This window comes from Zasmidium cellare (assembly GCF_010093935.1).
Source record: "Zasmidium cellare ATCC 36951 unplaced genomic scaffold M409scaffold_5, whole genome shotgun sequence".
Lineage (NCBI taxonomy): Eukaryota > Fungi > Ascomycota > Dothideomycetes > Mycosphaerellales > Mycosphaerellaceae > Zasmidium > Zasmidium cellare.
The window spans coordinates 673588-689037 of NW_022986949.1; the positions used below are offsets into that span (position 1 = coordinate 673588).

A 15450-nucleotide genomic window follows, 5' to 3' on the forward strand; every position below is an offset into this window, starting at 1 on the left:
GTTCTCCAAGCTGTGAGTTCGAGCCGTGCCAATGATGTCCTTGATCGACCTGATAATGTTTCTTCTTGATGGGAATTCGTCTGGTAAGGACACCGAGATGGGCCTTGGTGATCTGTTTCCAGGAGCAGCACTAGGTTCAATGCGTCACTTCTAGAGTCATTCATCTCCGTCGTTTGTGACTGATATGCAGCAGGCTGACGGCCAATGCCAGTACAACTTCTGGTGAAGTGACATAAGGTGGCAGAGATCCTCCTCGTCATAATCAAATCTCCTGTGGCGCAATGGTAGCGCAGCGGACTTCGAATCCGAAGGTTGCACGTTCAACCCGTGTCAGGAGAGAAGAGTGCTCATCGTGGGCTTTCTTTTTGCTTTTGCCGCTAGTATCGACTCTCTGATACAGGGTGGGTTCGGTGGTACAGCCAAGGACATTTGGCTGAGGCGTTAAATTTTTTTCCATTCAGGTTTCACGATCGTAGATAAAGTCCAGCTCAGGACTCGTTCTCGTCTTCTAATGGCGCTTCCATCGAAGGTGGTGCTCCTTTCCATCCACTTCTCATCCCCATCTTCGGCATTGAAACGCCGGGCTGGGCTGAAAGCTGGCGTCTGTCTTGTCTCACGTCAAATGCCAACATCCTCAGACTGCTTGATGGATCTTCTGTCCCATCATAACCCGTTTCAATTCTCTCCTCGGCACCTAGAACATCCCTCAATGCCTCGACGAAGTCCTCTCTCTCCAGATCTTCTGGCCCGTTAACTTTTCCAATTCGGAATACGACGTTCTTGTTCTTGTCCTTCAGCTTCCTCAAAGGTCTGAGTATCTTCGCCTTCTCATGCCATCTCCCGGTACCCGTCGAATCACACCAACTCACAACCACAACCCTCAACTTCTTCGCTTTTCCCAAGACATCGCAAGCCCTGGCAGCTCTCCGTTCAATCTCTTCGCAGAAGCTCTCCACCCCAAAAGACGGATAGCTGTGCAAGAGCAACACATCGCAAAAGAACACCACCTCCACCTTCCGAATGTGCGAGAGGGACGGCGAGGATTCGAGACGTCTCAATTCGGGATCGACGCGGAAGAAGTTGAAGGCGTGCGAGAAGACGAGCTTCCAGGTCGCGATTGTGTAGAAGTAGTCGAGGATTTCGGCGGTTATGGTGGGGTGGATGTTGAGGAGGGACGAGGTCGGCGGACGGTGCGAGACGGAGGTTATGCCGACGGAGGGGAGAGGGTGGGACACGTTTTCGAGGGGTAGGAGGAGGGAGTATATCTGCTGCCTGAGTTCCAATGGAAGACGGAGGAGAGGAGGTGGCTGTCGTGGAGGCATTGTTTATTGAGGAGATCTTGTTGGTAGGGTATCAACAAACAATGGAATAGTAAGGTTCGGAAATGATATATAGGAAGTAGTCGACCTATGAAAATTGTATGAGAGGTGTGCAGCTATGATCCTGCCCGAGACAGACCGCTGCAACTGTGAAGAAGCAGCTCCCGAGAGATATAAACAAACCGCGGTAGTAGTGCCAGTCGAGCATGTGACACAAGTGAATGACGCGGGAAGTGAGGAGCGAGCGAAGCTCCAGTCGATTGCCGATCTCCGGCGCTAGCCAAACTCTAACGCGTCTTCCCGCATCTGCAAAGCGCGTATCCTCATCGTCGATTGACATTGGACCTCCCAAACATTGTTGAGCGCGCAACCATTGTTTCTTGACGACGCGACGATTGCTACGAAGACCATGACATTGATACGGCCGAATTGAGCGAATTCTTCCACTACAGCATGTCTTTTGTTATGAATAGCGCTGCACGAGACGAGCCGGAATCCACGCGCAAGAGGAGACGAGAAGAGACCGACGACGGCGATATTGATAGACGGCCTTTCAGTATACGAGTGAGTATATATGCCAGAGCTGGAGACAAAAATAAGAGCTGAGAGGCTTGCAGCAGGACTCTTCCGACCCGTTTGCAAAACCACGAACTTTTACGCCGATATGTCTTCTCTCACGATCGCAACTCCCACTGGCCTACCTGGATACTGCTCACGACGGCAGCCGGATTTTCACCGCACATATACAGAGCTTGGAAGCTGGGGACGATGAGAGTATATTGATTGTGGAGGATCAGCTGGAGCGGAGGATGTATGCTGTGGAGAGGGTTCAGCAGAGGAGATATGCCCTTTGTCGGTTGGGTGAGATGGTAAAGATGGAGGATCTGATGGGAAGAGAGGCTGTGACAAGACAGCCTGTGCAGGCTCCGAGGAAGAGAAGAGCGGTGGAAGGCGTGGAAGGTGGAACGCCGTGGTGGGCGAATGCGGGGATTGAGGCTGATGTGAACCATGCGGTGGTGGCGAAGGATGGTATGCCGAAGCTCTCTATGCTCAGGAAGCAGGGACAAGTACCTTTGGCCGAGCCTGAACCGACACGTGCAGCAGACGTGGGAGTTTCGAGGGCAGCAGATGAATCGCGGTACGAAGACATTACCTCAACAACCTTCGGCCCAGCAGCTGCTCAAGACCCATTGGAAGAACTGGCGAAGACCTACCTGGATACCCTCTATCTCTCAAGGACACCCGTGGCATACTTCGTCAAAGGACCGCTTGCTCGTGCACGAGCTGCGTTCGCCTCGCAGCCGGCAGAGCTTGTCGCCTTTCTGCGCACTGCAGTGCTGTCAGTAAACGTCACGGACAAGAAATATCGCAACGGCATGTTCGACCACATCAAAGAACTTCCTTCGCGCGAGTCGCCCCAAGATCGGCCAAAGAAGAGGAAGCGCAAGTGGAAACCGAAGCGAGACAGGCATGGGTTCTTTGTCGATGAAAAAGACTACCTGGAGCAATGGTGGATAGGTGACGACGAAGATCGAACTGCACTGGACTCTGCCGAGAAGATCGATGCTGTTATACGACGACGGTCCCAGCGAATACGAAGTCGAGAGACCTTTCTACAGGTCGTTCTGATCTTGGAGATCTTGGCTCTCGAGGCTTCCGGGGTGAAATCTGCTACTGCGAGTACTGCGGCTGCAGAGACACAGAATCTGGATACGCAAGCAGAGGAGAGCCATGTTGTGCCAGATGAGAAAAAGCCAAAGAAGAAGAAAGACGTCGATTTGTCCGCTCTGCTGGACAATCTGCTAGATCGGCTTGTCATCTGGTACTCAATCGCTTCGGGATCACCTGCTAAAAGCATGGACAATGTCGATGACAAGGAGGAGGCCAATGACGATCTGAAAAGCTTCGCATCAGAGGTCATCATCCCATTCTTCTCCGCTCGCATCCATGAACGAGCCAATGCGGCAAGCAAGAAGCTTGGGGGACCAACACAACCACATCCGAGCAAAAGCAAGGCTTCAGCGCCCAGAAGGCCAGGCGAACCAGCAGTTCGACAACCACCATCGAAGAGACCCAGGAAGCCGCTCGAAAGGGTGTCTTCCGACGCTCTCAACAGAGCAGGTAAACGACACCCATCACTGCACCGCGCTGCTACAGATTCGGATGTGCTGTCGACCATGATCAAGCGTGAGAACAGCGAAACACCACCGCTAGACAATATTCCAATGTCGAGACAGAAATCGCAGCAGAATGGTGTGCGAAAGCGTCCCAGCTTGCTCGAGTCTCTTGCAAGACGAGAGGTGGATCTATCGGCAATGTCGCAGGCAACCGAAGCCAAACTGAAGAAGAAAGCAGAGCTCGAAGGGAAGGTGCGCGATGCTATCGACACGCTTAAAAAACCTAACAGGTCTCGAGCTGTTGAAGAGCACGCGAAAACTACGGATGAGAGCTTTGCCAAGGCAATCGCAAAAGGCAAGTCGAACGGCCAGCGAAAGACGACCGATAAGAACCCCGTCGCAGTCACTGCCACTCCACGCCATGTCAAAGCGACTCCTGCACACAGCAGACATCTATACCAGGGCCCAGCCCATTTCCCCAGCAGCGGGAGCGTGTCTATGGTACCTGGTACATCGGCCAGGCAGCTGGCCGTACCAGACCAGATCCCCAACAGTACGTTTGCTGTCCCTCAGACTGGCCATCGTCCACGGCATGGCGCATCGCTCGTCGATGGCACTCCCTCGCGAGGTTTTGCAAAGTTCATGCCGACTACGTTGTCGAGGACACCGGCTACGCTCCTCGAGTCACCTACAGCGACACGTAGGCCTCAGATGCTATCGACGCCGGCTAAAATTTCGAGGATGCCGTCACTCGTCGAGCCGCCTCTCACAAACGTCCCTGGATCCAGCTTGAAAGGAAAGACGTATAGTCGAAGCAAAAATGCTGCCGTTTATCCTTCGACCACCGATCGCAGAGAGGACTCTGGCATCGCCTTGAACGGCGATGCAGCTTTGTACAATGCCCTAGGCTGGGACGATGATGAGTACGAAGAGCTTCCGTAGCAGATCGCTGAGCTATGCAAGGCAACTCTGTTGACCAATCGCACCCACCTGAGTTTAATCTACGCTACACCGTCACGTGAAAAGCGTAACTTTACTGCCTAACTCCACGGCTGAACTAAAAACTTGCACATATCCTTGTCGAGTGTAGGAACATCAGAGCGCTTTCAGAAGCATAAGATGCGCTGGGCGCTCTCGACTACTGGTCTTGCTCTTCTGTACGCTGCAGTAAGCGCCAATAGCTATGAAGGATCCCAGCAAGTCTTAGGTGGCACAGCATCCACCGTCAACGAGGATGCCGAAGTAAAGACGTTGGTGAGTTGGTCAACCACTTGAAAGCTCGAACCGATCGTAACACTTTCAGCGGCTACGCCACATCCACCATGCCGGCTCCTACCGCTATGCTGGCCTACATCTTACCATGGAAGCCGAGAATTTAACAACTTCGGTATCAGGCCTCGACATCGGAGATCTAGGTGTCAAGACGACGGAAATGGCTATCGAGCGGCTCACTCACCGCGACCCTTCAGAAATCGACGCTCTCTTGGCCCAGTCCATCTCCCCGTCTTGGACAATTGATTCAATCCATGCGCCGAACGTCTCGGACAAGCAGACGGTCCTCAGCTTCGCTCGAATGTCGGCGAATGCGTACTACGAGGGCGTCAACCGGACGGGGTGGAAGTGGAAGGATATCAGCCCCGGGTACAACTATACGCTGGACTTTGGGTGGGAGGAGGATGGGCTGAGAGGGCATGTATTTGTTGATGGGAGCAATGAAAGTGTTGTTTTGGCGTTGAAAGGTATAAGACTCGCATCTGATCTCTGTGGTGTGTTTTCACGCTGACACATACCTGTAGGCACCTCCGTCCCTTGGCTCGACGATCCGACCACGACCCACCGGGACCTCCTCAACGACAATCTCTTCGGGTCCTGCTGCTGTGCTCGAGGTGGATCACTCTTCTGGCAACCGGTCTGTGACTGCAAAGTCTCGAGAGGCACCTGCAACACCACTTGTCTTGAGCACGAACTACGCAACAACTCAAACTACTACTCCGCCGCCCGCAAAATCTTCGACTCTGTACAAAGCCATTACCACGACTCAGAAATCTGGCTCACGGGCCATTCTCTCGGCGGAGTAGTAGCCAGCATGCTAGGCCACACCTACGGCGCCCCAACCCTCACCTTCGAAACCTTCCCGGAAGCCCTCGCGGCCTCTCGTCTCGGCCTACCCACACCCCCAGGCCACCACGTCGGCAAATCCAGCACCTCCCCCTCTTCGCATATCTTCCACTTCGGCAACACGGCCGACCCGATCTTCATGTCCTCCTGCAAAAGCAGCCTGTCCTCATGCAGTCTTTGGGGTTATGCGTTTGAGAGTCAGTGTCATAGTGGGAGGAGGTGTGTTTATGATACGGTGGGGGAGCTGGGGTGGTGGGTTGAGGTGAGGAATCATGGGATTGAGAGGGTTATTGCGGGGGTGTTGGAGAAGTGGGAGGGGGTACCGGAGTGTGTGGTTGTGGAGGGGTGTGGGGATTGTGAGGGGTGGGAGTTTGTTTAAGTGAGTTGTAACACTGTGGTGTAGAGCGCATCTAGTGCTGGCACATGCGGCAGGAAGTGTTGCATGCCGGGAAGGAGCTAAGCTCGGCCAAGGCTAGGCTGAGTACGCAGCGGTGCGACTGCTACTTTACTTGCTCACGAAGCTCCGAGCTGACAACAACCAGCCTTGGAGAATTTCAATCCCTCATTTTCGTCATGAGTCCTGCAAACCCTGAATCTGGCGTTGGAGCAGTGGATGGAGGAGAATCAAAGACTCATATCTTTGATCATGACTTTGACCAGCGAGTCGAGAAGTTGCTCGAGGAGTTTCACATCCCTGGGATGAGTATCGCGGTCGTCCACAATGGAGAGGTGCAGAGTAAAGTATTTGCTTACGGAACCCTCCCAATATGAGGGGACCATCATACTGAACCTACCTCAGGGCTACGGATTCTCCGAACTCCCCTCCACGCTCGCCACGCCCGACACTTTGTACTTCGCCGGCAGCACGACGAAAGCTTTCACCGCCGCGGCTGCAGGCAAGCTGATTCATCAAGACCAAAGCAAGAAACCGACCAATCTGAAGTGGACGACGCCGATCAGCCAAATCCTCAAGGACGACTTCATCTTGTCGGACGAGTACGCCACCTCGCACGTCACCATCGAAGATGCGTTATCGCATCGCTCTGGCCTACCGCTTTTTGATAACGTCTACGGCTGCGGCGATGCATCTGCTCTCGATACAGTGCGGCTGATGAGACATCTGCCTTTCAGCGCTGACATTCGGACGAAGTGGCAGTACAATAATTTTATGTATGCGGCTGTTCAGACTCTTGTGGAGCGTTTGTCAGACCAAAGCCTCGAAAATTTTCTGGCTGAGGAGTTTTGGAAGCCACTTGACATGGCTTCGACGATGTTTGATGTGCGCAAGGCACAGAGTATGAAAGACGACAATGGGAGTTCAAGGCTCACGAGGGGATATTTTTGGAATGATGAAGGCGGGCATTATGTTCCGGACGAATATCTCGATCTTACGCCGGTTGCTGGAGCGGGCGCTATGATCTCCTCTGTTAACGACATGGCCTTGTGGACCAAAGCTCTCTTGCAAGCCTCTCAGGACCTCACCAAAAGCTCATCACCGATCAACCACCATCTGTTCCGCGACATCACCACCCCAAGATGTATCATACCTGATGCATACTCTGCAATGTGGAAACATAGCACAGGCGTCTCGGTGTACGCTCTCGGGTGGTTCGTCCAAAGCATCGGGCGACTGACGCTGCTGTCACATGGAGGTGGCCTGTGTGGATTTGGAACGACGCTCTATCTCGTGCCTGAATGTGGGCTGGGTTTTGTGGCAATGGGAAATACTATGGGAGCGAGTAATTGTGTCGAGACTGATCTATTCTTCGAGGTTTTGAAACGACTGGGCATATTCGAGCCGGAGGTTGGAGTGACACAAGACTCGAAAGGGGCTTTCGCGACTCAAGGCGCAGAGCAGACAAATCATGATCAGGTGGCGGATCCAGTCCAATTGACCACGGATACATCGCTGTGGGCGCCTGAGAACTATACCGGCGTGTACTCACATCCTGGCTTGGGAGACTTCACCGTGACCATGGCGACAACACAAGTCAGAGAGCGTACCCGGCATGGCATATCCGCCCAAGGTTCGACTACTCCAATCACGAAGGATACTCCCATCCTTCTCGTCGAACCATCCAGGAGAACATGGCCATACACATACGTGCTCGTTCACCAATCCGGTGAGGACTTCACGATGGCAGTATTCTTCAGGCGAGGCAACGAAGAACGAGATACCGAGCCAGCCAGTCGAGATTCGACATGCAGCAGAAAGCTGGAGTGCAAGAACGGGCTGGTCATGGAATTCCTGTATTCAGCCAAGGCACGGCTCGAGGGTTCTGGTGAGCGATTAGGCATGCAGCTGAGTCCGGAGTTGGCGGATTGTGAGGCTGCGGAGGAAGATTGGAGGAAGGGTATGATATGGTTGGAGAAGAGATGAGGATGTGCTGGCCATCTGATTGTTTCAACAGAACATCTCATTTACGTCTATTCATCTGTCTGTCCACGGCAGAGGCCTCGCTACACACTCTCAAGACTTCGCATTGACGCTCTCAAAGCCATCAACATCCGCCCCAGAAGACCCGCTGTCACCAACTTCTCGCCTCTCAGAAACTTCACTGGCGCTTGCTTGATCTGTGGCCATCCACTTTACTTGGTCTTGTGTGAAGAATGGGAGCACAACTCGGCAGACCTCTAGTGCGAAGGCGGCGACTAGGAAGATCAAGCTGAGGACGAGAGGGAATCGCAGCTGGTGGGTTGCGTTTTGCAAAGGGGCGCTGGCGACGTAGTTGACCCAGACCTGATGATGCCTGTTAGCGATAGGACGACAGGGTGAAAGATTTGGTGTGAGGGATGTGACTTACTGTTGCACAGGACAGGATCAGCTGTAGTGAGAACTGCAGACATATGTTAGTGCGATGGCGTCTTCGTCTGTTTTAGTGGTTGTTATACGCACCCAACGGACTTCGTTCGCGGTGGGAACCATCTCTGAGAAGAGAACCCTGAAAACCGAGTTGACGATCACTCCTGACAGCGTGATGAGGAAGGTCTGCACGTAGAACTCCCATCTCTCCTGCAAGTGCACCAATATCAGCACGGTCTCCCCTGATGCCAGAAAACACTCGAATGCATACCTTAAACCCAAAGTCCACATCGGCAAAACCTATACATCCCCAAACAGGAATGAGAATTAGGAGACCATAGCCGACAAGCAACCAAGTCTCCAACTTAATTGGCACGAAAGGTCGCACCCACAGGAACAGGACGGTGCACACCACGCCGGATATCGTTGAAGTCAGAGCGTAAAGCGAGATCTCCAAAGTGCCGGGCCGAACTTCTGTGACGAAAAGTTGGCTGGTGACGGACGCCACGGCGTAGGTCGAATCGGTGTAAATGGTGTAGGAGATTAGTAGGGCCGCCATGCTTCGTCTTACGAGGAGATCTCGGAATGGTCGAAGGACTGGAGGGGAGGTGGCCAGTCAATTTTGAAGCTCTGAGTGGATGGGGCAGAACATACATTCGATCAGTGGCTCAAATGGTCCCTGTTTAAGGAGACCCGAGTGCACAGAAGGGATTTTGGGTAAGCCAAGATATGTAACTGCCGCGCCTGCGACTGTGATGAAGCCACAGACTGTCGTGATGAGGAGGCCACTTCAGAAAAAATCAGCTTCTGTTACTGAATGAAGACATGGGTGAGGTTTCGACTTACGGAGATTGGACTTTGCCCTCTGGTAGTGTCTCTGTGATGATGATGACAATCACATACATGACCAAAGCACCTATTGAGTTGGCGAGTGCGCCCTTGACGGACATCTTGAAGCCAAAGGTGCGCTTGTTGGCTTTGACATCGTCCGTGTAGGTCTCTTCAGGGGCAACGACTGGATTACTTTGTGTCAGCAAGAGTATTTGCAAGTTCCACAGACGCATTGTACTCGCCTTCTTGGCGCACGGAAGATGACTGAGCCTGAGAGACTCGCATGCAATAAGGTATGTAGATGTTGAGAATCGCGACGAGCATGTTTGTCACAATCGTAAAGACGATTTGCAGCCCTGTCAGCACGTTGAAGTTGTACTGCGTCAGACCTTGGAGCCAGTATGTGGGTATCGCGATCGAACCATACGTGATGAATAGTAGAGTGACGATCAAGTGTTTTCGTGCTGGCATTGGCGTTACCTGTCAGCAGTATGATCTGGGCAGTAATCGCGAAAATGAGCCTTACACCAATGGTCAGAGTAGGCTGACAGGAAGAGCGTGATGGAACCACCCAAGCCGATGCCAAACGCGTTCAGGTAGAGCAGGACTGAGTTGAGGTCAAGTCTCGACCCAGCCCACTCGACGATGCAGTAAGTTGTGCATGGTTGTCCTTGAGAATCGGTTCCGATCACGAAGCCTGTCTGTTGTAGACGGTCAGCATACAAAGGACCATCAAGTGACGTCGGCATGATTCGTTATACATACAATCTGCAACTGGTATTGCACGTATGTGCTGAATACCGAGAAAGGCAACGAGATGAGCAGCTGCGCAAAGATGTAGCTGTGCAACGCCGTATTCGACGTCCACCACTTGAACGGCGAGAACTCCATGGCGACAATTGCGTAGCGAGAAGAAGCTCAAGCGTCGGTTTCTAGTCGCAAGCAGCGACAAGACGAAAGGTGAAGTCGCGGCTTTTACCCAGAGAAAGAACGCCCTCAGGGTCCACAGTGTTCAAACGCCACACTTGGCATATCGTTTTAGCGAAATGCGCGATATGAGCAAGTTTGCGAGCGTTGTTATGCAACCTGGCGGCGCGCCCTCGCGTGTGTCTCGTAAGGATCCGGCCAAGGAATAAAGTGCTCTTTGTCCATTTTTCGTGTTTAAGGTTCAGGCTTCTCCTGAACTTGCGAGCTGGTTCGTGGACAGTGAACATTTCGTGTTTGGAAGCTTTGTATGATCTATCATAGTACAAAATAAAGAACTCGGTCCCAACAATTTGCTGTTCGCTATTCGGCAGCACACTGAGGTTCATGCGACTCGTCTGCAAGAGGCCGATTTATCTGCCGCAAGCGATCATACACAGCAGACATCCACGGTATCGATATTCCAAGTCTTGCTGCTTGATTCACCAGATAGCCTGAACGTACAATCAGGAGAAAGAAGTGTCATGTTGTCAAGGGCGGCGACTTACCAGTGATAGGCTTCACTTCTAGCATACGTCCGTTTCGAGCGTCGCTCAAGGTAGATGTGACTATGGGCCCACTGCCCTTTGCGATCTCGATGATCTTGTCAGGCAAAGTCACAGGCAGTTTAACACCGCTTGCAACGCCGACAGAACGCGCCTCAATTGCAAGCTGTCGTACAATGTGGACCAACATGGGATGACAGAACAGCTCGTGCGTATCCAGCCCGGCCAACGCAGTCATCGAGTTCCAGGAGCTGTTGAAGATCAGCTTTTGCCATCGCTCTTCGTGGACATTGTGGATGACTACGAAGTGCGGATCCATCGATGCGAGCCTGTCGCGTCTTAGAAGATGTGCTGAGACGGCCACTTCTCGGTGATCGTAGACTCCTAAATGGAAAGCGTGCGTTTTGATAGTGGCGACTTGCTCCACGAGTCCCGGTTGAGTTTGTGTACAGACCAGATTGCATATCGACGACAAAATAGTGTTCTCAGGGAAAGCTTCACGCAGAGGTACTTCATTGTCCATGCCATTCTGTGCCGAGACAATCGTCGTGCTGTCGCGAACCAGAGACTTCAGATCTCGAATCATCACCGCGACATCTTCCTCAGTCTTGATCTTGTTGGCCAGAATGATGTAGTCGAAATCGCGGTTTGGCAAGGCGGCCCCAGCTCGTAAGACCTCATCAGGAATAAAGTGACCATCACCCCATAGAATGCTCTGGATGAAGATGCCATTTTGCTTCACGTCGTCGTGGTTTGATCGACAAAGTACCGAGACTCGGGTAGTCTCATGCTGTGCGAGTCTCCATCCCAAGATCGATCCAATAGCTGTCGCAATCGAATGTCAGTACCCCTATGTTGCTAGGGGATCGAAGACTCACCTCCTGCGCCGTAGATGAGGACCTCAACTCGCTCCATGGCAACGATGCAGCAAAGCAATAGAGACACTGAACGCACGGCAGTCGCTCTTGCTAGCCCTCCAGAGGTTACATCGCGAGCTCAGGTCTTCGGCTTCATTTGGCTCCGCGATCCTGGTCAACGCGAGATAAACAACACAACCGTCAACGATAAAGACGTGGTCGGTCTCGAACGAGGCCATGTGGATACGGTGAGGACGTTGGAGACAACAGGGTACCGGATCCCGTTGGATCTCACAGCTGGCTGTACACCTGAACAAGGACAACGAACATGCTCAGGAGATCCACAGCTGGGTGTTCGGGAATGTAGCCATATGGACTCAACAGATGTTCGTGGCGTAGTTGACCGCAGATACGAGATTCCTTCGACGCTACTAGACACTAGGAGTGCTGACCAGTGTACAATCCATATCTTGGCATGTCGCGTGCGATGTGCTGATTTGAATCGGCTGCAAGTGAGGCTGCGGCTGTATGCTCCACGCCAAGTCATCAAGGGGTCGGGCTCAGGGCTTTCAGCTGCCGAGCTTCCTCATGCAAGACCTCGTTTATGCACGCAGCACTTCCATGGATTATTCGATTCATTACACCCACACGAAGAAGACCAGCCGCAGGCTGCCACATGGTGCCATGAGCGCAGGAAGACTAATGCAACATCGTACGTCGTACTGGGAATGGGCTGATGGAGCTGTTCGCATCCTGCACTGCACAGTTTGACAAGGATGGCTGCATGCGACTTACCCTCCTGTACGACAGAAGTTTTGGCAGACTTGAGCAAAAGGATTCAAGGCCGGTCAAAAGAGGGCGAGCCGACCAAAGAGATGCCTTCGGTCTTTGGTCTTAACGTACTGCTTGTCCTCGACGCTGGGAGTGAGAGGCCTTCAAAGCTAGTTGCACAAACAGCCAAAAATGACAGCAGAAGAAATCATCTCCGCCCAGGGAGATCCAGCCCTTCCCACTCAACCTACACATCTCCTAGATTTGCTCAAGACTGCTGCCTCAAGCGATGCCTGTCTCTTATTTCTGGAGGACGGTAGCAATGGTCCAGCTACCAAGCTCCCATATGCTCAACTTTATGAGAAGGCCCTGGTAATGACTGATCATATGTTCCCTAACTCCAAGTACTGCATACTGATGAATTTTTCAGCAACAAGTTTCCACCCTGAGAGCATCTGGACTTGTTGAGAAGGGCCAAGTCGCCCTCACTTACTTCGACAATCACTACGATAACGTCGTCTGGTTCTGGTCGGTAGTGGCTGCTGGCGGTATAGGAGCCATCCTAAGCCCACTCTCGCATGAGCCAAAGACGGCCTCTGGCCAGCTGGAAAACGTCAAGAACCTGTTTGGAGATGCTCCTCTTATCACCAGCGCTAAACTTGCGCCTCTGTTTGCTGGTCAGGGTCTTCAAGTTAAAACCATCGATGACATCAAGCAGACTACGCCTAAGGCTGAGCCTTCGCCTGTTAGTGATGTCCTCCCAATCTCGGAGTTAGACAGCATCGCCGCCATCTTGTTCACGTCTGGAAGTACCGGTCACTCCAAAGCTGTTCAATACTCTCACAAAGCTTTGCTCGCATCTGTGAAAGCCAAGGCCGACCACTTGGATTCACGAGGGAGGACGTTCATGTCATGGGTCTCTTTCGATCACTCAGCCAACTGTAGGTATACGAGGCATGGACAGCTAGAAAATGCTGACCATCTTCTCAACCTAGTCTGTGAAGTCCACCTGCAGTCAATGTATGTCTGTAGCGATCAAGTCCTGACCCCAGCAGCTGAGCTCATGGCCGAACCATACCACTTCTTCAGTATTCTGAGCGCCTACAAGGTCGGCTATACCTTCACCCCAAACTTCTTCCTTGCTGCCGCTACAAAGTCCCTCAGAGACAAGCTAGCAAACTTAGAAATCTCCCTAGATTTGAGCCACCTCAGGACCATCATGTGCGCCGGAGAGAGCAACCGAACACAGACCCTTGCAGACTGCGATGAACTCATGCGGCGATTTGGCGCTCCATCATATGCTATCAGAGCTGCATATGGCTTGAGCGAGACCTGCTCGGCGTGTTTCTACAATCTGGAGAGCCCACAATATGATCTCGGCAACCCGTTCGCCTCCGCCGGGAAGCATCTCCCCGGCGTGATGGAAATGAAGCTGGTGCAGGACGACTCTGAGGAGACCGATCGTGGCGTGGTATACTTACGCGGCGACGTGATTCTCAGTGGCTACTACAACAACCTGGATGCGACTGCTGCTTGCATGACGGACGACGGGTGGTTCAATACTGGAGATATAGGACGAGTTGACGAGAACGGATCCCTTCATCTCCTGGGTCGTAGCAAGGAGATCCTGATCCTGCATGGAAATAACTACTCTTCTTTTGAGCTGGAATACGCCATCGAGACGAGCAACATTGCTGGGCTGACGGTCTCCTACACAGCTGTCTTCTCAACGTGGGACGAGAGCCAGCAGTCCGAGGCAGTGGTCGTGCTCTTTAATCCCTCTGAAGAGGCTATTGGACGAAAGCGTCAAGCGGACACTCTGCAGGCCATTCATCGCGTGGTGTTCAACTTTTGTTCTCAAAGAGCTCTACATGTCATCCCACTACCGAAGGCCCTACTGCCTAAGTCAACTATCGGCAAGCTATCGAGATCGAAGTTGAAAAAGCAGTACGAGGCAGGGGCATTCGATGACTACTGGTTCGACGAGAAAGACTCACATGTCCAGGGGGAAGGCATCAAGGAATCAGTGACAAAGACCCTGGACGAAGTAACGCCACTTGAGCGTGAGATCGCAACCGTATACGCTGCCGTAGTCGGACTCCCAGCAGAGGCTCTCCTAACCGACGACGCACTGCTCTCGTCAGGGATCAACTCAATCGGCTTCCTCAAAGTGAAGAGAACTCTTGAAAAGAACTTGGACATGGACCATGAGATCCCCATGGCAACGCTTGTCCAATGCCACTCCGTATCCGACCTCGCTGCTGAACTTATCAAGTCCGGCACGACTTCAGCGGAGTACGACCCCATCGTCCCCTTAGTCAAGAAAGGAACCAAGCAGCCCATATTCCTACTCCATCCCGGCGCTGGTGAGTTTCTCTGCTGGTTCAACCTCCTCGAATACCTCCCCGATCGCCGACTCTACGCAGTCCGCTGTAAAGGTCTCCACAGCGGCGAAGAAACATTTACCTCCCTCCAACACCAACTCGACACCTACTACGCCGCCATCCGCCGTACCCAGCCCGAAGGCCCGTACCTCCTCCTCGGCTACTGCCTCGGCGGCCTCCTCGCCTTCGAGCTCGCTAAAATGTTTGAAGCCAACGGCCTCGAAGTCGCCTTCTGCGGCGGCATCGATAACCCACCTGACATCCGCCGCTCCCTGGGGCACGAGAAATATCGCTCGGTTTTGAGCGACTTCCTACCCGCTCTGACGGGAATGAGTCCTGAAGAAGCTCAAGACTTCACGAAAAGTACCGCATACATGGAAGACCCCGAATTCTATGAAGCTATTTACGGCAAATTCCCACCTGCCGTCATCCAAGAGAACGGCGGTCTGACGATCCAGCGGATTAAAGCCTATGGCAAAGTTGAGGACTGGCATCGTGCTATTGCCGCCAAGTATGAGGCTCAAGGGAAGGTGAGGTCGCTGGATATCTTCAAAGCGAATGCGTTGCCGTTGTTTGATGTCAGCGGGTTGGGGAGTTGGGATGCTGTGATGGAGCAGTGGTGCACTCTTGCGGAGAGTCCTAGGATCCACAAGGTTCAGGGAAATCATTATACCGTGCTGAAGAAGCCGGATATTGAGGTTCTGCAGGAGAGGATTAATGAGGCGCTTGACGCTCGTGGAGTTTGAACTGGTCGGAGGAAGCGTGATACTGCTGGACATGG

At 52.7% G+C, this 15450-nt stretch overlaps 7 protein-coding genes and 1 non-coding gene across 8 annotated transcripts; 5 read left to right on the forward strand and 3 right to left on the reverse strand.

Annotated features, from left to right (window-relative positions):
- The first annotated feature begins 267 nt into the window (after positions 1-267).
- On the forward strand, positions 268-339 carry M409DRAFT_t14. The gene has a single exon. It is a non-coding gene; the product is annotated as a tRNA-Arg (tRNA).
- A 149-nt stretch (positions 340-488) lies between these two features.
- On the reverse strand, positions 489-1322 carry M409DRAFT_50866 (uncharacterized protein; the record flags this gene model as incomplete). Its single annotated transcript, XM_033811656.1, has 1 exon — positions 489-1322. The coding sequence occupies one exon, from the start codon at positions 1320-1322 to the stop codon at positions 489-491; it is 834 nt and encodes a 277-aa protein (XP_033672313.1).
- A 450-nt stretch (positions 1323-1772) lies between these two features.
- Positions 1773-4378, forward strand: M409DRAFT_63702 (uncharacterized protein; the record flags this gene model as incomplete). Its single annotated transcript, XM_033815720.1, has 2 exons — positions 1773-1883; positions 1937-4378. 2 exons carry the CDS (start codon positions 1773-1775, stop codon positions 4376-4378), a joined length of 2553 nt encoding a protein of 850 aa, XP_033672314.1.
- A 177-nt stretch (positions 4379-4555) lies between these two features.
- M409DRAFT_18543 (uncharacterized protein) lies at positions 4556-5933 on the forward strand (the record flags this gene model as incomplete). The annotated part of the gene is made up of 3 exons (XM_033804546.1): positions 4556-4690; positions 4740-5175; positions 5233-5933. 3 exons carry the CDS (start codon positions 4556-4558, stop codon positions 5931-5933), a joined length of 1272 nt encoding a protein of 423 aa, XP_033672315.1.
- Positions 5934-6275: 342 nt separating this feature from the next.
- Positions 6276-7934, forward strand: M409DRAFT_18544 (uncharacterized protein; the record flags this gene model as incomplete). Its single annotated transcript, XM_033804547.1, has 1 exon — positions 6276-7934. One exon carries the CDS (start codon positions 6276-6278, stop codon positions 7932-7934), a length of 1659 nt encoding a protein of 552 aa, XP_033672316.1.
- Positions 7935-8024: 90 nt separating this feature from the next.
- Positions 8025-10079, reverse strand: M409DRAFT_18545 (uncharacterized protein; the record flags this gene model as incomplete). The annotated part of the gene is made up of 9 exons (XM_033804548.1): positions 8025-8294; positions 8359-8391; positions 8451-8567; positions 8629-8954; positions 9012-9145; positions 9204-9380; positions 9427-9652; positions 9715-9889; positions 9954-10079. The coding sequence occupies 9 exons, from the start codon at positions 10077-10079 to the stop codon at positions 8025-8027; spliced, it is 1584 nt and encodes a 527-aa protein (XP_033672317.1).
- A 396-nt stretch (positions 10080-10475) lies between these two features.
- M409DRAFT_63704 (uncharacterized protein) lies at positions 10476-11572 on the reverse strand (the record flags this gene model as incomplete). The annotated part of the gene is made up of 3 exons (XM_033815721.1): positions 10476-10606; positions 10661-11482; positions 11536-11572. 3 exons carry the CDS (start codon positions 11570-11572, stop codon positions 10476-10478), a joined length of 990 nt encoding a protein of 329 aa, XP_033672318.1.
- Positions 11573-12477: 905 nt separating this feature from the next.
- Positions 12478-15415, forward strand: M409DRAFT_63705 (uncharacterized protein; the record flags this gene model as incomplete). The annotated part of the gene is made up of 3 exons (XM_033815722.1): positions 12478-12657; positions 12716-13226; positions 13281-15415. The coding sequence occupies 3 exons, from the start codon at positions 12478-12480 to the stop codon at positions 15413-15415; spliced, it is 2826 nt and encodes a 941-aa protein (XP_033672319.1).
- Positions 15416-15450: the final 35 nt, after the last annotated feature.